Source organism: Danio rerio, chromosome 23 (assembly GCF_052040795.2).
Source record: "Danio rerio strain M-AB ecotype USA chromosome 23, GRCz13ab, whole genome shotgun sequence".
In the NCBI taxonomy this organism is placed as follows: domain Eukaryota; kingdom Metazoa; phylum Chordata; class Actinopteri; order Cypriniformes; family Danionidae; genus Danio; species Danio rerio.
In genome coordinates, this window is record NC_141043.1 from 721,551 (window position 1) to 743,598 (window position 22,048).

General features: G+C 40.0%; 1 protein-coding gene across 1 annotated transcript; it reads right to left on the reverse strand.

Moving 5' to 3' along the window:
- Positions 1-717: 717 nt before the first annotated feature.
- On the reverse strand, positions 718-21,550 carry zmp:0000000926. The gene is made up of 3 exons (XM_087306364.1): positions 21,407-21,550; positions 2,687-4,123; positions 718-1,501 (listed from the first exon to the last, which is right to left on the reverse strand). Exons 2-3 carry the CDS (start codon positions 3,983-3,985, stop codon positions 1,160-1,162), a joined length of 1,641 nt encoding a protein of 546 aa, XP_087162490.1. The 5' UTR covers positions 3,986-4,123; positions 21,407-21,550; the 3' UTR covers positions 718-1,159.
- Between the last annotated feature and the right edge of the window lie 498 nt (positions 21,551-22,048).

Below are 22,048 nucleotides of genomic sequence, written 5' to 3' on the forward strand. Positions count from 1 at the left end.
CCTGTTATATATATATACGCGGTGGTGCAGTAGGTAGTGCTGTTGCCTCACAGCAAGAAGGTTCTGGTTCGAGCCTCGACTGGGTCAGTTGGTGTTTGTGTGTGGAGTTTGCATGTTCTCCCTGTGTTGTGCGGGTTTCCATTGGGTGCCTCAGTTTCCCCACAGTTCAAACACATGCGGTACAGGTGAATTGGGTAGGCTAAATGGTCCGTAGTGCATGTGTGTGAATGGGTGTGTGTGGATGTTTCCCAGTGATGGGTTGCAGCTGGAAGGGCATTCACTGCATAAAAACATGCTGGATAAATTGGTGGTTTATTCCGCTGTGGCGACCTCGGATTAATAAAGGGACTAAGGTGAAAAAAGGAATGAATAAATTTTATTTATATTATTAATTATTATAAATTATAATTTTTAAAAACTATTTTCCTATTTTCCCCAGTGTATATAATCTATAGGTTACTTCTGTAGGAAAACATCAGCATTCAGTACATACTTTCAGTATCACCTTTGCTTGAAATATGCCGATCTAATCCTGTTCATTTGAAATAAGCTGCTGCTCCTGAGCAGGTTTGAGCTACCAGACCTGTTGCTATGACAACAACTCTCAGATCAGTTTTGAAGAACGAAACGATCCTGGATCATGTCAAATTTTCAATAACCAAATCCAGCTAACTGAGTAATCCACGTACGAAGAACAGACCCCTGGTCAATCAGTGCTGTTGAAAACACTACTGGTTGAGTTTAGGGATGGAGGAAGGTGGGTCAGTTGATCAGTCAGTCAGTCTACAGCGGCCTCTGGTGGATTTACGTGAGAACAGCAGGCGAGAATAACACTCATGAGAGAAATTTGAGATCTGAAAAAGCGTACACAGTGACCTCTGGTGGATTAGAGAAAAAAAATGCAAAGAAACGTAGCTCCTGGGACATATTTGGCGTTCTCCAGAAATGTACATAGGGGTACGTATTCAGAATGAGCCTGGGTTGACATTTTTAACCTCTCCCTAATTAAACACACCTACATCAGCTCATCAGAACATTAGAAGAGACTCCAAAACCTGAAGTTAAGTGAGACATATAAAAAAATGTACCATTGGTGTGCCTCCAGGGACAGGGTTGGGGAGCACTCCTACAACTAAAGCAGGTGAAGAGTGTCAGATCATCAGTGGTGTGTGTGGGAGTGCTGAGGTAAAGGGCTGTGTGTGTGTGTCTGGCCTCCGGGCTCCAGCTCAGGGGCCGACCAGCGTCTCTTGCGGGGCCGATGTGTGTTCTGGAGTTCAGTGCCGGATGGAGGCTCTCTGCTGCCCCCCGGTGGGCCCCGGCTCTCGCTGGGGGCGAGGTTGGGTTTGTGTGTGGGGGTAGGGGTCAGGGCCAGACACACGTCTCCTGTGCTGAGCTGTCGACACTGCAGGCCGTACAGCTGCGCGCTCCGCTGGGGACTGCAAGACGACCAGCCGCGGTCCCGCACGAAGAACGGGTACTCCGATAACACCGTCAGAAGCTCCTGAACAACAACAGAGAATAGTTCAGTCAGTTGCTTTATGCAGTTGATTATAGACATAATGATCTACCCAAGCACCGGATAACTGGAATACCCTGGTGTAATAAACCCAAGTGTTTCCTGTTTACTGTGGGTATTTCTGATCTCAGCGAGGTGATGTTTGGGTCTGCTATTTCAAGCATTTAATGCTTATAAATGGCGAGCCACTACTCATTTAATTAGTGTGGAAATGAGACAATGACCAAACCTTTTTACTTCTCCAGTCAAATTAATGAAAGGCACAGTGGTACACTGGAAATCTGACAATTAGCCAATCAACAAAACTGTCTCAAGATCCTTAACCACACAATAAACTCCCCAAACAATTCTCATCGTCATGCATTCTATAGGAGACAGTAGATATGTTCTATATATAGAGCAATTCAGACAGTGTAAATATGCCTTATTGAAACCGTAGAGTACTGTAGAGTACGTACAATGTCTTTAGATCTTTTATAGATCTGTTCTTACTGTTATTTGACCTAAAAACTCCAGTTACATCACATCACTGTCATTTCCAAACCCCAAGTCATTCACGGTATAGTGAAGTGCACACTGGAAGTAGTATGTCATTTAGGCAACTCTTTTATGACTGTTCCTTATACTGTTTTAAACAATTAAACCACAACAGCATTTCCAAAATTCAGTGCAAATTTCCACTACTGGTCAATCCTCACTTCATTATCACTGCTTCTGTTTTCATTTAAACTCTCTGAATTTGAACACTGAGCTTCCACATTACTGGACAATCATTTACTCAATGTACAAAGCTGACTACTTTATTAGAGACTCTCTTCTCAATAATGTTTTTTTCCTTAGGTGAACTCTGCCAGAACTTTTCAGAGAACATTCACTTTTATCTCAGAGATTTATATCAGCATCAACAAATTCATGATCTCTATGTGCACGTGACTGCTGGTTCAGTCGTTGCATCAGGAAGAGGTTTCAAGTTCATTTTCATGGTTACCCGTGTTTGTGTGTATATTTTTCCTCATTATTCTGGTAGACTGTGGACATCACTAGTAAACTGTGTCTTCACTTGAGCTGTGCTTATACAGTCAAGTCTGGAATCATGCCGCAAGTGTGTGAATCATTCCAGGGTTGACTGTAGTTTCATTTGTGTATGCATGTGTGTTGAGCTGGACTAACCTGAGTGTTTCGGTCTGTGAGCAAGACCTGCAAGTGGTTGAATCCGTAAGTGGGTCCTGGTGAGATCAACAGAATAGTGCAGGAGCTCAGGTGAAACTCCGGCAAGGTGTCAGCACTGCGCAAAAAGTCTTCTGTCTTCAGCTCCTCCACCCTTTTCAGATGGCCACCAGCTAGTTCAATCAGGGAACCTTTGGCAAAATGAGGTAGGACTGCAGAAGGTGGAGGGTCTGGACCCATGAGCACAGCAAGGGGAGGGCGGCAGGGTCCTGCTGGAGAACTCCAGTCTGTCTCTACACCATGGCTGTTGTGTTGGTTCTGGGAGCTCCTTGCGGAGCAGGACAGGGGAGATCTCGGCTGTGGGAACACTTGAGGGTTCTGCTGAGCAGAAGGACAAAGAGACCCCAGAGTATAGTAGATCTGAGCTCCGGCCGGAGAGGCACTACCACCAAAATGGTCCTGAGAAGTGATGGCCTTCCCTGCCTTTGTGTCAGGTGAGGGGGGCATTGAAGCTTTGGGTGTTCCCCGAGGGTCCCTGTCCCACGGTGAGGAATGTGCACTTGTACTCACTTGTGGCGGAAGGCGCTTCTCAGGGGTCTGTCTGCTTGTGTTCTCCTGTCTTCTTCTGCCATTGGCATGTGGAGCATCTAACCTGCTGACGCTGTCATTCCCATAGTCGTTGCAGGAGGGCACCCTTCTGCTGAACCCAGACTTGCAGTCTTGGCCATCGATGCCGTTGTGCCGCCTACTCTGGTACCTGAGTCTGCTGTCGGGGAGGCTGTCGGGCGGATAAACGGCAGGCTGTGGGAAGACATGGGGGGAGAACAGAGATGAGCTGTAGTCTGGCCGACTGAGGCCACAGGACCACATTTCCCTGGAATCCCCACTGTAGACACTCTTGAATGTGGGCACGGAGAGGAGCGGCTGCATGTTAATGTGAGGGATGTCACTGCTGAGCCAGCGAGAGTGCTGAGGAACGCTCTGCTCCAGTCCTCCATCCACACCCCGTCCACACAGCGCCTCTCTCCAGGACCCGCGCCGCTCCCCCAGCTGTAGAGGCAGGTATGTGTGGGGATGGATAGAGGGGGTGTAGGACACCGGCCAGGGTAGCGGCAGCGGGACAGGTGGCAGCAGATCCCCACCCTCTCTGGGACCCTCTGTAGGCTGATGTGGCCTCCGGCTCCGGAAAGGTGCAGGAGGTTTGAAGTCATCCTCTGGGGCTGGCTGATCCGTAGAGCCCTGGCGGGACTCCCTCTTTTTTGGGGGGAGACATTCCTTGCTGCGGTCTGGGCTTGGATTCATGGGACAATCCCACGGGCCTCCTAGGCCACACTAGGTTACATGGGCTGGGGAGAGCAAAGGGCTTGGAGAGAGATGAGTTCTGATCAGCATCACGCACAGCTCAAGTCACACACCGCCAGCTCCTGAACACACACTCACCTGACAGGAGAAAGAGGAGAAGAAAACACACATCACTGATCACTCGCAGAGCATCAAAGCCAGAAACAACTCTGAATGACACATTTCTGAATGCCTGAAACGTTTAAATGAAAGTGAAACGCACTGAGCCAATTACATATTGGTCATGAAGACATGTGGAATCACTCTGAAATGACTTTGTTTGCTCGTAAAACACCTTTAACTGATGATATTAAAATACTATGAGCAAATTCTGTTTGTGTTTCTTAATTCCAGCATGTGGTCAAACTACAAACAGTTTTTACTTGCACAGCAATTATGATTGCTTTAGATATATTTATTTGAACTAAAAAACATAAATTTAAGGATAAAATAGAACATTTGGCTAAATTAGATGTTTAATAATAGTTGGTTCAAATGTTTGTGTCTTTCTGACGTATCTAAGTTCTGTATTTTGAATGTAGGCACTCGCTGTCCAAGCAGAACAATCCCAGTTGTCATCCTCTCCAAAGCCAATCACTAATATATTATGATACCTACCTTTGATTATACCTGTCAACCCTCCCGTTTTTCCCGGGATTCTCCCGTATTTTACAGTTCTGTCCCGCAATCATCCCGTAAAGGTATTTTCCCGTATTATTTTCAGTCTTTCGCTGAAGGGTGGCAATAAACATTGAAGAGCCAATCCTCCCTATAGACAACCCATACAGCCCAACCACCAGGGGCCGCCCTTGCTCTTAAACGTGAGTCTGTTCTGTGCTTTAGTTTTATTTAGACATGAAAATACTTTAAAATAAATATAAAATCACGGGATTCCCTTTTCCTTTTCATTACAGGTGCCGTGGCCCCTCCTATGCAAGGCTCAAAACAGTCATATAGCAGTGCGTGACTGTCAGCTGACGCGCTCTATAGTGATAAATCTGTACGAAGCAGAGTGAGAGTCCGGGTTTTGGGTGCATGTTTGAACAGACAGATACACAAAATTAATAATAATAACAACTAAAGATATCGATCTTGGTGGTGGTTTTTCCAAACACATCTAACTTTGTCCTAAATGACTATAAAAAGTAACAAAAGCAAGAGAAAATATCAAGGGAAATATCCATTATTATGGTGGGCATGACTCTTATTTTTATTTTTTTTTTTACATCCAAATGTTGACGTATGCCTTTGATACTTAAAAGTTCAGAAAAAAATCATTTGTTGTAACAAAACTGTGATCAAATACACACACACATGCACACACACACAAACCTCCTTAAAGTAGTGAAAGATGCTAGTCATTTACACCTTCTTATGGAGGAGTTTCTGTAATGTCAGTTCAACACTCTGAATTAGGCACTTATATTTGACTGCTGCACAGTGCCAGCACATCTGGTCTCTCTCTACGCCTCTGTCTACCACACTGTCTGCATGGACTGAACCCAATACCCTGTTGTCGTCTCCATGGAAACTGAGTCCATACATCTACAGTGACCAAAGAAGGCTAAGAGGGTTATATAGGGATCCTGTCAGGAAACGTAGGCCGGCAAACTGTTCAGCGCTCATCGCATGTTGAGTAAAAGAAAAAAACAAATCAAGTTCTGGAATGAATAATCTGTGGGGGGAATATTTACTTGAATAACAGAGAGAGAGAGAGAGTTGAGCATTAAGACTCTTCCTTAAATAAAACATTGATCTGTCAAGTGATTAAAAGTGCTTCATTATGCTGTATGTGTAGATTGATATATGTGTGTTTCGTGTCTGAACGCTGCACATGATAGCAATTCATGATGCACGAAGAGAAATCTTGAACTGAACATGGAGAAACAACATTTAAATATTAATTTTAAAGATTTTTGTTGTGACAATAAACTGCTGTGATGTGAGTTATTGTAAATGGAAAACGCACTGCAAATTGATATACACTCACCGGCCACTTTATTAGGTGCACCTTATTAGTACCGGGTTGGACCACTTTTTTCCTTCAGAACTGCTGATTCCAAGCTACTGGAAATATTCCTCAGAGATTTTGCTCCATATTGACATGATAGCATCACACAGCTGCTGCAGATTTGTTGGCTGCACATCCATGATGCCAATCTCCACCACATCCCAAAGCTGCTCTATTGGATTGAGCTCTGGTGTCTGTGGAGGCCATTTGAGTACAGTGAACTCATCGTCATGTTCACCAGTCTGAGATGATTGAGCTTTATGACATGCTGCGTTATCCTGCTGGAAGTAGCCATCAGAAGATGGAGACACTGTGCTCATAAAGGGATGGACATGGTCAGCAGCAATACTCAGGTAGGCTGTGGCATTGATGCTCAATTGGTACTAATGGACCCAAAGAAAATCTCCCCCACACCATTACACCACCACCACCAGCCTGAACCGCTGATACAAGGCAGGATGATCCATGCTTTCATGTTGTTGAGGCCAAATTGTGAGCCGAGCATCCGAATGTGTCAGCAGAAATGGAGACTCATCAGAGCAGCAACGTTTCTCCAATCTTCTATTGTCCAGTTTTGGTGAGTCTGTGTGAATTGTAGCCTCAGTTTCCTGTTCTTAGCTGACAGGAGCGGCACCCGGTGTGCTCTTCTGCTGCTGTAGCCCATCCGCCTCAAGGTTGGACGTGTTGTGTGTTCAGAGATGCTCTTCTGCAGAGCTCGGTTGTAACGAGTGCTTATTTGAGTTACTGTCGCCTTTCTATCAGCTGGAACCAGTCTGGCCATTCTCCTCTGACCTCTGGCCTCATCGACAAGGCATTTGCACCTTGGTTGTGCATGAAAATCTCAGTAGATCAGCAGTTTCTGAAACACCAACAACCGTGGCACGTTCAAAGTCACTTAAATCCCCTTTCTTCCCCATTCTAATGCTCACTTTGACCTGCAGAAGATCATCTTGACCATGTCTACATGCATAAATGTGTTGAGCTGCTGCCATGTGATTGGCTGATTAGACATTTGCGTTAACGAGCAGTTGGACAGGTGTACCTAATAAAGTGGCCGGTTAGTGTATTTAAAAAGAATCTTAAAAAATCCCATAGGATTTTGAAATACCCATAGGAACTTGAAAGTTCTGCAAACTGCTTTTCTTAGTGGTCAGACGACATATCTTAACCTGACATTTACTACAGTTAACCTTTGCAATAACACCGAGGCTTAACTGAAATAGTTCTGTTAACTCTGCAGCTCTAGTTCACACTACCTGCAAAGCATCGCTCAATGAACAACCAAGAGCAGCAATAAAAAGGAAGTGAAAATAATGACAGAATGAAGAGTAGCAGCACATCTCCAGCACACAGAAGCAGGAGTCAAAGCGTGATCAGAACGAAAAGCACCGCTGACCTGAAGAGACTGACCTGGATGGGCTGTTCTGTGCAGATTCCCGTGTGACGCCACTGCAGTCCATCACACCTGCATCTACACACACACACATGCAGACACACCACTGATGCAACGGCGTTTGCAAATCTACAGGCAAACTGTGGTGTCACACCATGTCGAAAGGCTGCAAGGCTGACGGTGAAGAAGTGTGAGAGTTTGTGCGTGTGTGTGCATGTACACAAGGCTGAGGAAATGAGTAATAGCGTGCACTGAGAGGCATGTCTGCTGTGCAACAACACACAGGCAGACCAGTTGCTGCTGTCGCCCACTCGCCTTACTCACCGAGAAAGGGATAAGCACACACTCTATCACACACACACACACACACACACACGCATGCAATAACAGACGGGTAATTACACACACTCCCACTCATCCTATCGCTCTCAAACACACACTCTCAACTCTGAGCATATGCATTTACATACGTGACAAGTATGTAGATGGATAGTGATGCAGCTCCTGTTTCATGCTTGTACCGTAAGCAGCAATCAGGGATTTCTGATCATAAACTGGGGAAACATTAAATGCTGTCCTCACGTAGAGCATCTTTTGTCTTGTTTCTAGTCCAGTTATTTTAAAACTCTCAAATCAAGAAGCACTAAAAATTAAAAGATTTCGGCAAAACTGATGCAAACAATTTATATGGGCTGAATTTAAACTAATTAAATTGATTATTGTTCAACTTGATTTGTTAGTAACACTTTATTACACACATACAAATGCTCAATTCCTGACTTATAAGCACTTTTAATAATAATAATAATAATAATAATAATAATAAAATAACAATATTAATAATAAGAATAATAACAATAACAACAATAATAATAATAATAATACAAATATTAATAATAATAATAACAACAATAAAAACAACAATAATAATAATAACAAAATAATAATAACAATAATAATAATAACAATAATAATAATAATAATAAAATAATGATAACAATAACAACAATAACAACAACAACAACAACAATAATAAAATAATAATAACAACAACACTAATAACATTAATCATAATAATGACAATAATAATAACAACAACAATAATAATTATAATAATATTAATAACAACAATAATAATAACAATATAATAATAATAATAATAATAATAATAATAATAATAATAACAACTACAACTACAACAACAACCAACAACAACAATAATACTATTATGTTTTATTTAAATGCGCCTTTCTGGGTGATGTGAAAATGTGCTTAATGATTGTACATAATTTGCTACAGATTAATTTTTCATGACAATGAAGTATGGCATTCTTTACAAACCATTAGTATTTATTTTTATTTTAGTAATTTGGACTAGAAACAAGACAAACACTCTATGGAAAGCATTTTTTTTTTTGGTGCAGTTTATGGGATTCATTGTGTAAATGTTTACTAAAAAAGTATGTCTTTAATAAAGATTGCCAATGAAGAAATATCTTAATTTGTGTTAAGAAGATGAACAAAAGTCTCAGAGGGTTAAAACAACATAGGGGAGATTAATTAATAAGAGAACGTTTATTTTTGTGTGAACTAACCCTTTAACAGAAAGCCAGTGTACACTCTCAGAAATAAAGGTGCGTGAGCTGTCACCGGGGTGGTATCTTTTCAAAAGGTACGTAAAGGTTTGTACGTAATGGGTCCATATTGGTCCCTCATAAGTATATATTAGTACCTACAAATTTAAAGAGGAATACTTTTGTACTTTTTAGGTACTAATATGCATCCTCGAGTTATTAATATGGACCTTTCAGGTACAAATGTGTACCTTTTGAAAAGATACCACCCCAGTGACAACTCACATATCTTTATTTCTGAGAGTGTAGGAAGACTAAATTGGCATGATGTGATCATATTTTCCTGACCTGTATAAACTCCAGCAGTGGCGTTAATTAACTTAAATGAACTTTTTGGAGTGAATGGCCGGGGGCCAGAGAAAGGCCAAAAACAAAAACAACAAATAGGCCAAAGGCACTCTTATTCCCCCAAATGCTTTTCTTACTCTTAAATCAAGAAGCATTTTTTAGACAAGCACAAAATATAGTGTTGTTTCCAAAAGTAATGAGTTAAAATTAAGTGAGTTTTTCCTTAAAACAAGCAAAATAATCTGACAATTGGGGAAGCAGAATAATCTTATGTCAGAAGGAAAAAGGGTATCACTTTATAATAACTACACACTATAAATCATTTATTAAGCATTAGCAAATAATGAAATCATTATCAGTTAAGCATTAACTCTACATTAATATATGTTAGTGAGCAGTTTATAACTGCAGATACAAATGCTCTGTTCTTGACAAGCACATTTAAAATGTGCTTAATAATTGTGCCTTCATATTTTGTTGCTGATTAATTTTTCACTACTAAATTAAGTATTGCATTATTTACAAATTAGTTGTATTTAAAAGTAGGGGTTTTAAAAATCATTCAGATATAGTAAATGATTACTAAACTATTCAAATTAACATTTATCTATCTGATTATTCAGGCACATGTTGATGGTTCATTTGTATGTCAATAAATGCTTTATTAACACAACTTCCTGCAGTTTTGTGACCTAATCTAAAGTGAGGACTAGTCATGCTTTATAAATCACCAATAAATGATGTTTACTGACTGACTGACTGACCGACCCTCCTCCTTTCCTAAACCCAACCAATAGTGTTTTCAAAAGCAACGAATCACCCGCCCACCACCTTTCCTAAACCCAACCGACAGTGTTTTCAAAAGCAACCCAGAAACAGAAACCTCTGGCTTTTTACCATGTATTCAGATACATTATACAGGGGTACGTATTCAGAATGAGCCCGGGCTGCCATTGGCAGATTACTTTGTTGTGATAAAAATTTTAATCTTAATTTTAAGTTCCACTAGAAAATAAGATTTTTTATTTTTAGACTAGAAACAAGACAAAAGTTCCTTTATCAGTTGTTTTGGCAGGGCTGTGGAATAAAGATGAGCAGCAGCTGTACTGATTCAGTCAGAGTTGCGTTGTGTTTTGTAAAGTACCTGCTGAACAAGAAGCCAGAGCTATCTCCTCCATGCTAATCTGAGTTTCTGAAGCAGCCAAAACAAACAGCGAGGGACATATTTTGCAGTGTTTGTTGCTTGGCTTCTGTGGCATCATGCTGGCTAGCCTCTCGCACACTGAAAGTCTGAATCCTGATGGAAGTGTGTACGGTGTAAGCTGAGAAGTGTCCCTGAGTGGGAAGAAGACGCTTATCAATGGTCATCTGCTCAGAAACGCAGTGCTGCTCAACTCTCATCATGGGATCAGCATTCTGTATCTCTTATTTATCACACCTGATTCTCCATCAACATCAAAATGAAAGGTAAAATGAAGCCTAGATTTACTACCATGGACCGAATTAATGTTTTGTTTATATTTAGATATTTGGTTAAAATATGACCCTGGCACATGTAAACCTTTTTACAAATGCACTTTACTTTCTCTTTATTAAAATCTGTATCATTGAATTTAACTTTTTTCTGTACACGTTATTCCATAACTTTTTACATTTTTTAAGTCAATGAGGCCTCTGTGAATGTACTACACCCTTTAAAATCATAACATTACAGTACAGTAAATTACTGTAAATATTTTCCCTCAATATTTGTGTACTGTAAAAATATGAATATAAATATGGGTAAAATCTCACCTGTAACAAATCAGTTAGGCCTCTGTGAATGTACTACACCCTTTATAATTATATAGTTAATGTGCGGTAAATTACTGTAAATATTTTCCCTCAATATTAGTGTACTGTAAAAATATGAATATAAGCATGGGCAACATTTCACCTGTACTTAGTTATTAAGGTCTCTGTGAATGTACTACACCATTTAAAGTAATGAAATTACAGCACGGTAAATTACTGTAAATAGTTATCTTCTTTATTTGTGTACTGTTAAAATATAATTGAAAATATAAGTAAAATCTTACTTGTAGTAAGTCAGTGACGCCTCTGTGAATGTACTACACCCTTTAAAATTATAATATTACAGTACGGTAAATTACTGTAAATATTTTCCCTCAATATTTGTGTACTTTAAAAATATGAATATAAATATGGGTAAAATCTCACCAGCAGTAACTCAGTGACGCCTCTGAGAATGTACTACAACCTTTAAAATCTTAAAATTACTGTATAGTGAATTACTTTAAATATTTATCTTTATTATATGTGTTATGTAAATATATGAATGACAATATGAGTAAAATATCACCTGTAGTAAGTCAGTGAGGCCTCTGAGTATGTACTACACCCTTTAAAATCATAACATTACGGTACAGTAAATTACTGTAAATATTTTCCCTCAATATTTTTGTAATGTAAAAATATGAATATAAATATGGGTAAAATCTCACCTGTAATAAATCAGTAATGCCTCTGTGAATGTACTTCATCGTTTAAAGTATTAAAATTACAGTACGGTAAATTACTGTAAATAGTTATCTTCTTTATTTGTGTACTGTAAAAATATAATTGAAAATATGGGTAAAATCTCACCTGTAGTAAGTCAGTGAGGCCTCTGTAAATGTACTACACCCTTTAGAATTTTATAGTTACTGTGCAGTGAATTACTATAAATATTTTTCTTTAATATTATTATTTAATATTATTTATGGTAAAAATATAAATATAATTATGGATAAAATCTCATCTGTAGTAAGTCAGTAAGGCCTCTGTGAATGTACTACAACCTTTAAAATCATAACATTACAATACGGTAAATTACTGTAAATATTTTCCCACAATATTTTGTACTGTAAAAATATTAATATAAATATGGGTAAATCTCACCAGTAGTAAGTCAGTGACGCCACTGAGGATGTACTACAACCTTTAAAAATGTTAACATTACTGTACAGTGAATTACTGTAAATATTTATCTTCATTATATGTGTTATGTAAAAATATCAATGAAAATATGAGTAAAATCTCACCTGTAGTAAGTCAGTGAGGCCTCTGTGAATGTACTACAACCTTCAAAATCATAACATTACAGTACGGTAAATTACTGTAAATATTTTCCCTCAATATTTGTGTACTGTAAAAATATGAATATAAATATGGGTAAATCTCAACTGTACTTAGTACAGAGCTGGTAGCACCAAAAGGAACAGCATCATACCGCCCCTAAGCATTCATTTTAAAGATGAAATGCAGGCAGCATACGTTCCTCTGGCTACATAATTCGTGATCTCCAAGAATGTATGTAGGGCTACACTTTCAGAATGAGCCTGTGTTGATTAACTGTCAGTCAATCCAACTACATCCGTAGACATAACAGAGTGATTGTAAGGAACAATGCTGAACTTGGCACCAGGAATCAACTGCACATTCACACCAAAAAGTTTTTACAGTGATCTGATAACACATGAGTGGGAGACAGCAAGACGCAAAGCTGCTGAGAGAGAGAAAGAGTGAAGGAGATAGAAAAAAATAATGTCAAGTCAAAAGGGCAGGGTAGAAAAAGAGACAGCAGTAGGAGAGAAGATGTTCAAGAAGACTCATCCTACACAGAGCCTCTATCTCCGAGAGTCCGTGGTGTCACAGAAACCTCTGAGTCAAACCAAAACTGTAAGCCACACACACACACACACACACACACACACACAGTCCAGCGGATGCAGTGTCAGCGTTCTCTTTGAAAACATATTTCTGAAGGAGAATCTGGCACATTCACATAGGCGCTTCTTTGGATGGGACTGCACAGAGTAGCACACAGTTACTTCACTTTAATTACACGTCTGACATGCATTTGGATGTTAGTCAAGTAGAAGTGTTGTAAAGAAAAAAATAAAGCAGAATGTCTCTAATTAATGTCTCTATTCATTATTAGTATGGAGGCACTATTTAGCAAGTACAGGACACCCCAATGAACAGCTCCATGATCACTTTTGGTCCATTTGACGAACGTAAACATGATGGGCCCTATCATACACCGGCGCAATAAGCCGTGTTTGGTGTGATTTGTTGCTATTTTCAGACCAGCGCAACCCTAATTCTAACGTTTTGCGCCACGTTGTTTGAATTACAAATCTATGAGTGCCACTTTGTGGACTTAAGGGTGTGCTTGTCCATAAAAGACAACACAGGCTCATTCTGAAAACATAGTCCCGTAGTTGTTTCTGGAGGCCGTGAATTATGTAGCCGGAGGTATGTAAGGCTGCAATTCTTTTTTTTATTTAAATGAACGCTTCGGAGCGGTGTGACACTGTTTTTATTTACAGTTTGCCCCTCTAGCTGACGATGGGAAATTGAGTCCAGTTCCAGATATCAGGTAAGACAAAAAGAGAATCCAAAAAATAAATTGAGTAAATTGAGCGTGTGAATAACAGGGCGAGAATGTGGTAAAATCTGAAAATAAGGTGAAAATCAGGCGGCGGTGAGGTCTTTTCTTTTCTGGATTGCTTTTTAGGCAAGGCAAGTTTATTTATACAGCACATGTTATACACAGTGGCAATTCAAAGTGCTTTACATAAACAGGAATAAAAAACAACCCAGGCTCATTCTGAAAACGTAGTCTCGTGGACGTTTCTGGAGGCCGCGAAATACGTCCCGGGAGGTACGTATGGCTGCATTTTATTTTTTTAAGCGAACTCTACGGGGCGGTGTGATGCTGTTCTCTTTTGCGCGGGCATGAACGGCACTCGCCAGAGACATTAGGGATCCGAAAAAGCAAACAAAGCGGCCTTTCGCAAATTTACAAAAACAAAAATTGCAAAAATACGTAACTCCCGGGACGTAATTTGCGGTCTCCAGAAACGTCCACGGGACTACGTTTTCAGAATGAGCCCGGGTTGAAAAAAAGACAAGTATAAGAAAATAAAATCACTGATATGAATGTGGTGAAATCCGAAAACGCGGTCAAAATCAGTCGAGGGCTTTTCTTTTTCTGGTCGGCTTTTGTAAATTGTGGCTTGGGTTTAGAGAAGGACGAGGGTGGCTGGGTCAGTCGATTGGTCGACCGCTTAGACATCCGTTCAGTCATTCAGTCGGACAGACGATCGCTCAACAGCGGCCTCTGGCGGCTTTTTACGTGAGAACTGGCGCGCCCTCGCGAGAGACATTCGAGACGCAAATAAGCACGCACAGCGGCCTCTCGCTGATAAGCAAAAACAAAAACTGCAAAAATATGTACCTCCCGGGACGTATTTCGCGGTCTCCAGAAACGTCCACGGGACTACGCTTTCAGAATGAGTCTGGGTTGAAAAAAAGACAAGTATAAAAAAATTAAATCACAGGTGATAAAAATGATTAAAAACATTAAACTGTGTTAAAACAGGTTATTAAAGAATGAAGATCTGAGCGATCTGTTTATATTCAGTGAGCATATCTGTAATGTATTGAGCTCCTAGGCCATTTAGTGATTTATAGACCAGTAATAATTTTTTTAATATGGGAAGTGGGTGATTGGGTCAGTCTGTGCTTTTGAAAACACTATTGGTTGGATTTAGGGAAGGAGGAGGGTGGGTCAGTCAGTCAACAGTGGCCTCTGGTGGATTTACGTGAGAACAGCAGGTGTGAATGGCACTCACGAGAGAAATTTGAGATCTGAAAAAGCGCACACAAGGGGCCTCTGGTGGATTTGCGAAAACAAAAACAGCAAAAAAAAAAACATAGCTCCAGGGACGTATTTGGCGCTCTCCAGAAATGTATACAGGGGTACTTTTTCAGAATGAGCCTGGGTTAAATAAATGTTTTTTTTAATTATTTTTATTGAAACCAAAGATGAATTACAGAGACATCGGATTCAACAGACAGCACTCTGTTAAGGACCAAAGATGCATTTGATTCATTCCAATATTTAGTGACCCAGCTAGCTGCATTTCTGTGCCGTATGTGAATCGTTTTTCCCGTGTGCAGCACTTCTTTGGGCCGATCATGTTTCTGAGCTCGGAAATCTTTATGATGCAGCAGATCTCCGGAAGACCAGAGGAGGTGAAGGTGAGGAGGAGAGATCGGGATCTCAGCCCTGCTGGAAAATACACCACAAACCTGCATGAAGTCCTTTCTACTTAAAGTGTATTCTGGTCTTCTGGTGTTTTGACTACACCATCGGCATATACAGTTGAAGCCAGATTTATTTGCCCCCTTTTTTAGTTTATTTTTAAAAATATTTCCCAAATGATGTTTAACAGATCAAGGAAATGTTCACAGTATGCCTGATAATATTTTTTCTTCTGGAAAAAGTCTTATTTGTTTTATTTCGGCTAGAATAAAAGCAGTTTTTAATATTTTAAACACCATTTTAAGGTCGATATTATTAGCCCCTATAAGCTATATTTTTTTCGATAGTCTACAGAACAAACCATCGTTATACAATAACTTGCCTAATTACCCTGACCTGCCTAGTTACCTTAAATAACTTAGTTAAGCCTTTATTAATTACTCTAACTTTACCCTAATTAACCTAGTTAAGCCTTTAAATGTCACTTTAAGCTGTATAGAAGTGTCTTGAAGAATATCTAGTCTAATATTATTTACTGTCATCATGACAAAGAGAAAATAAATCAGTTATTAGACATGAGTTATAAATAAATAATACTATATCATGGTGAGACATCTGATTTACACCCCTGCTAGGGATGCCGTGCAGGTAAAGCTCACTCTCCTGATCTCTCAAAAGGTGCTCAAGCCTATATAACTGTCCTATATGAAATATAAATAATCCATTCAAGTCCAAATGGCTGATGAGTAAACACTGAGATGGTGTTTTTGCAGTTTTATCATGTTTGTCTGTTCATCTTGCTCCTCTTCAGTGGTTCTGCAAGTGTCACCACTAAAGGTCAGACTGTAGAGTGAGTCTAGTTCACTTCACTTCCGGCCGCTCTGCTTCAGGGTTACTTGCACTCCCTGTGGACTTGGACATTATTTAACACTGAGGATTTGTCTGGGATAAAAAATTCTTTATTAATTAATGGATCACATATATAACTATGAACACACACTTATAACCATGCTATGCTACACATATGTGAGTTTTGTGCTTCTGCTTGGATCATAACTGGAGATCCGCCAGTCTCATGTGAACCAGAATGCTGTACGGGCCCAACACGCAAACCATACCCCTATGCTGCATCTTCATTGATGACAGAAGGCAGGAAGTGAGAGTGTTTTTATCTTTTTCATCGTAAAGGAGAACTGAAAGGTAGTGTCTTCAAGCATCTGTTTTGTTTGTTCTCTTTAACCAATCATATGCTGTATCTTCTTGACAACATGTCAATGGTTTGACCAATCGCAGCTCACACACATTTCTTTAGATATTACACATAAAGGTTTGGAAGATGGTATGTGCTATGTTATGCATTCAAAAGGCGGATGCTTTGTGCTCACAAATCCAACAACGAATTGAGATTGAGCATACGTGTATATTTTGGTGACACTTTACAATATAGTTTAATTAGTTAATGTTATTTAAAGGCTTAAAGGTGCAGTAGGTGATCGTCTTCACAAACATTTGGTGGTTTAAAGTCTCTTCACGTTCCGGTAGTACTGATTAAAGTATATAATTTAAATGCATTTTTATATTCTGGGTAAGGCATAAGACTAAAAAAATGTTTGTCCAATTAAAATGTCGGGCCGATAATTCCCATAATTCTGATACGGAGCTCAAACTGTCCGTCAGCAAATGCAAATTTGCTTGCAGGAACCATACCGTACTGTAGCACTCTGTGAAACGTATGCTTTGGAGTGAAGGACCTGCACACCAGAACCAGTGGACGGTTTATTATTGCTGTCCCAGTGTCTGTCTATGCAGAGCTCAAGACACAGTACAATGAAGAAAACTTCAGTTTAAGAAGACAAAGCAGTCAACTCTGAATTAGAGTTATCAACAACAATAATGGGTTTAATGCATGTGACCGCTTTAAAGATTTAATACTTTGGCCTGGGTGTTTCTTTCAAATCATTACCATTAAAGAGGAGCAAAAACCATTTTTCCAGGCACCACTATAGTTATTAGTAAAATACAGCAGAGACGTGTGGCTGTGTTGTGACTGCTGCTGTCTAACAAATGGATTTGAATGCCGCTGCAGAGAAACAATGAATGGTCCATTGAGAGAAAAAGAGATAGAGATAGAGCGATAGCACTGCTAATCCTCTGATGGTTGAGGCCAAAGCAGGATTAGTGGAGTTCTGGGTGTAAAGCTTCTTCAAAGCACGGGTGAGCCCTGATGGTATAAATAGGGCTGCAGCATCTAAGCCAGCTTTCAGGAGCTGCTGATGTCCTCCTGCTCGTTCACTCGTCTGTCAGAGATCTGCAACTCATCACATTTGCACTTTCAACTCGAACGCAGCTTCTTTTGAGGGGACTGAGTATTAAGGGGATACTTCACCCAAAACATTCTGCCATCATTTACTCAGCCTTTACTTGTCCCAAACCTGTCTGAATTTCCCTTTTGTGTTGAACACAGAAGAAGAAATCTTGAAGAAATCTGAAAATAGGTTTCCTCTGTAAGCCTTTACAAGCAGAAGTTTACATGCACTGTATAAAAAGGCACATGACCATTTAAGAAGAAGTCAGATGTTAATGTGACTAAACGTTTTCTCTTTTAGGTAAGTTAGTGTTATCACATGTGTTTCTGTTCTGCTTAATAGCAGAGTAATGAGAGAGAGATTTATTAAGAAATTGTTATTTGTACTTTTCTTGAAAGTCAAGTTTACACACAATGAGATTATTCTGCCTCTGGAAAAGCTCAGATGATGATGTCAGGGTTTTGAAGGTTTCTGATTGGCTAATTGACAACATTTGAGTTAATGTGAGGCACAACTGTAGAATAGTATTGAAGGAAAAGCTCAAACACACTGCTTCCCTGTGTGACAACATGGGGAAATCAACAAGCCAGAATCAACAACAAAGCCAGATTACCATTAGCTGAATGACACTGGGAACAGACTGAAGACTGATGTGTGGAGACATGTCCTGTGCTCTGATGGAGCTAAGATTGAACTGTTTGGCCATAATGAGCAGTGTTACATTTGGATGACAAAGGGGAAAGCGCACAAGCCTAGAACACCATCCCAACTGTGCAGTATGGGGGCGGCAGCATCATGTTGTGGGGCTGTTCTGCTGCAGGAGGGACTGGTCCACTTCACAGCATAGATGGCATCAGGAAGAAAGAACATCATGGAGAAATACTGAAGCAACATCTCAACACATCAGCCAGGACATTACAACTAGCCCACAAATGGCTCTTCCAAACCCTAAGCATACTGACAAATTAGTTCAAATGTGCTTTAAGGACAACTGAGGGAATGTTTTGGCCATCACAAAGCCCTGATCTCAATCCTATAGAAAATGTGTGGGCAGAGCTGAAAAAGCGAGACAGCCTATAAATCTGACTCAGTTACAGCAATTCTGTTAGGAGGAATGGGCCAAAACTTCTGCAAACTATTGTGAGAAGCTTGTGGAAGGATAATCTGACCAAAGTTATACAGTTTTAAAGCAAAGCTAAAAAATATCAAGGAAATGTGTGTAAACTTTTGACTGTCTAGAAATGAATAAAAAATTCTCTCATTATTCTGGCATGTAGCAAATGTAGATCATCCTGACGGACCTAAAATAGTAAACATTTAGTGTGATTTACCATCAGACATTTTTTTAAAATGGTTATGCTCCTTTTTTAGAGTGTGTGCAAACTTCTGCTTTCAGTATATTTGTTTTTAACTACTATGGAAGTCAGGTTTTCAGCTTTCCTCAAAATATCTTCTTTAGTGTTTAACAGTAGACATAAACTCAAAGGTTTGGAACCACTTGAGAAAGAGTAAAGAGAGAATACAATTTCATTTTTGGTGAACTAACCCTTCACCTATAGTGTATGAGTGTGAATGAGTGTGTGTGGATGTTTCCCAGAGATGGTTTGCAGCTGGAAGGGCATCCGCTGTATAAAACATGTGCTGGATAAGTTGACGGTTCATTCCGCTGTGGTGACCCTGGATTAATAAAGGGACTAAGCTGACAAGGAAATGAATGAATGAATGTTTAGTACGCGAGTAAGTAAATGATGAGGAAATGAAAGATTTAGGGTGAACTATTTTTGGGTAACCTTTAAATGCCCAGTGACTCCTGTTGTAAACTAAATTAAATTAAACTAAAGTCCATTCATTCATTCATTCATTCATTTTCTTTTCAGCTTAGTCCCTTTATTAATCAGGGGTCGCCACGGCGGAATGAACCGCCAACTTATCCAGCACGTTTTGCCCTTCCGACCGCAACCCATCACAGGGAAATAAACTAAAGTCTAAATAAAAATAATTTATAAAGTAATTTTTTCATGTTTTAAGCACAAATGTATTTTTTACATAAATCAAGACAACTGATTCAAAAAACCTTTGCGAGCGCCTGAGCGAACCTGCAGATTGAGCGATTAATTAACCAGCAGACGCCTCGCCGCCCAGTTTCCCATAGAGAAGCACAAACCAGCAGAACTACTCTATTCACACACCCACAGACTCACTGCTCACTGCCTCCACCTCACACACACACACACACACACACACACACACACACACACACACACACACACACACACACACACACACACACACACACACACACACACACAGAGAGAGACACGTGTGCCAGTGCTACTGTAAAAATAGACATCTTAAAGAGGCAGCAGCTGCTTGAGAATCACTGAGTTAACTGACAGAGATCCTAAACCATCAGGAATCTTCACTGATATAATAGAGGTAAAATTGGTTTTACATTCGGATATTCAGACATTCTCCTTAATAATATAATGTCAGAAAAGTATTGTAAATAGGGAAATCATATTAGCAGTCAATGACTATCAAAGTACAACATTGTTCACAGTCAATTAGACAGTGTTAATGTTGTTTACAAGTCATACTTGCATGCTAATTCAGATCCAATATGCTAAACAATACAGAGACTGCTACTGTAAATGAACGAACGTGCGATATATAAATCCTACATTAGCTCTTTGATGCATTTAACACAGCTTTCACTGCTAGATTTAATTCGATTTTCAAAAAAATACCGCAAAACAAAAATATTCACAGGATGCTTCATCACGTCTGCTGTCCAAGGATAGCGTTCATGATAGAAATGTGCACTCACATCAAACCAAAGCATTTGAATAGTCCAGTCAGTGTAATCAACAGCCACCGATGCACACACTTCTATAAATAAATATATTAATAAATCTATAGTTCTCCGAATGACTTACCGAATAATAACACGCCAATATTTCCTAAATGGAAATGAAAAGATCTACTACATGAGGTGGGATAGTGACTGAAATAGCCAAGCAAGGTTGAAATAAGTCCACGGTTCATTTTATAGAGGTAAATTTGCTTGTATATCGGGATATTCAGACATTCTCCTTAAAAATATAATGTCAGAAAAGTATCCTAAATAGTGAAATCATATTAGCAGCAAATGACTATCAAAGTACAGCATTGTTCACAGTCAATTAGACAGTGTTAATGTTGTTTACAAGTCATACTTGCATGCTAATACAGATCCAATATTCAGAGTAACATGCTAAACAATATAGAGACTGCTAAATGAACCAATGTGCCAATATAAAACCAACTTCACCTCTATCTTCATGAGGTGGGATAGTGACTGAAATAGCCAGACAAGGTTGAAATGAGTCCACAGTTCATTTTTGAGAGAGCAGAACTGCAAAGCCATGTCTGAGAGGCCCTATCAGCTTCCCTATTACCTCTTTCCAGCAGTTTCAACGCTGTCCTCTAAATGTGCTCCGCTCCCAACCCTGCGCTTGTGCTTTTCTATTAAGCCGGAGACTTTGAACAACACACAAATTTGGACCCATCATTACTCAAATACCCACACAACATATCGTCTCACGAAGACTCTCAGTAACACTTATTCTGTCACACTTGTCAACAGAAGCACACACACACATTCAGAAGTGTCCTACCTCTCTGGGTGTCTGTTTATGGTGAGAAACACACTGAGTGATCATGGGAAGCAGCAGCAGCAGCAGCAGACAGGGATATCCAGTGTGATGCTCTAAACTGTGTGTTTTTCCTTGTCCTCACCTAGTCATTCTTTTGCTGTATCTTCTGTATTTTTCCTGTGTCACCCGTTGTGAGCATGCTCCCTCTCTCTCTCTCTAACACATACACACACTCAGAGAGAGAGAGAGAGAGAGACTCACACACACACAAACTTCAGCTCGCTCGCCCTTTGTGACCCCCTCCTATCTCTCCCTCTCTCTGTGGGTGTATAATTAGACTCAGTCCTGTCGTGATGCAGCTTTCACTCATTGTGGGAACGTCTCTGAGCTGCTGGACGTGCTGGCAGGAAGCCGAGCAGCTTTGCTTATTAACCTCTTAAGAGCTGGGGAATGTGCCGGCAGAGCCTGCAGCCCATTGGTCACTTCCTCCTTCATCCCAGCCCAGGGCTGCTGTGATTGGCTGCTGCAGCACATGCTTCCATACGGCAGCTCGCATCATTGGCTCTGCTGCTGGCAGCTTGACCATATGCATTGCTTTACGTTTGACCACCAAACTTTTCTATACTTACCTGACTGTGTTTTCTGGTGAAAGAGCATTCTGGT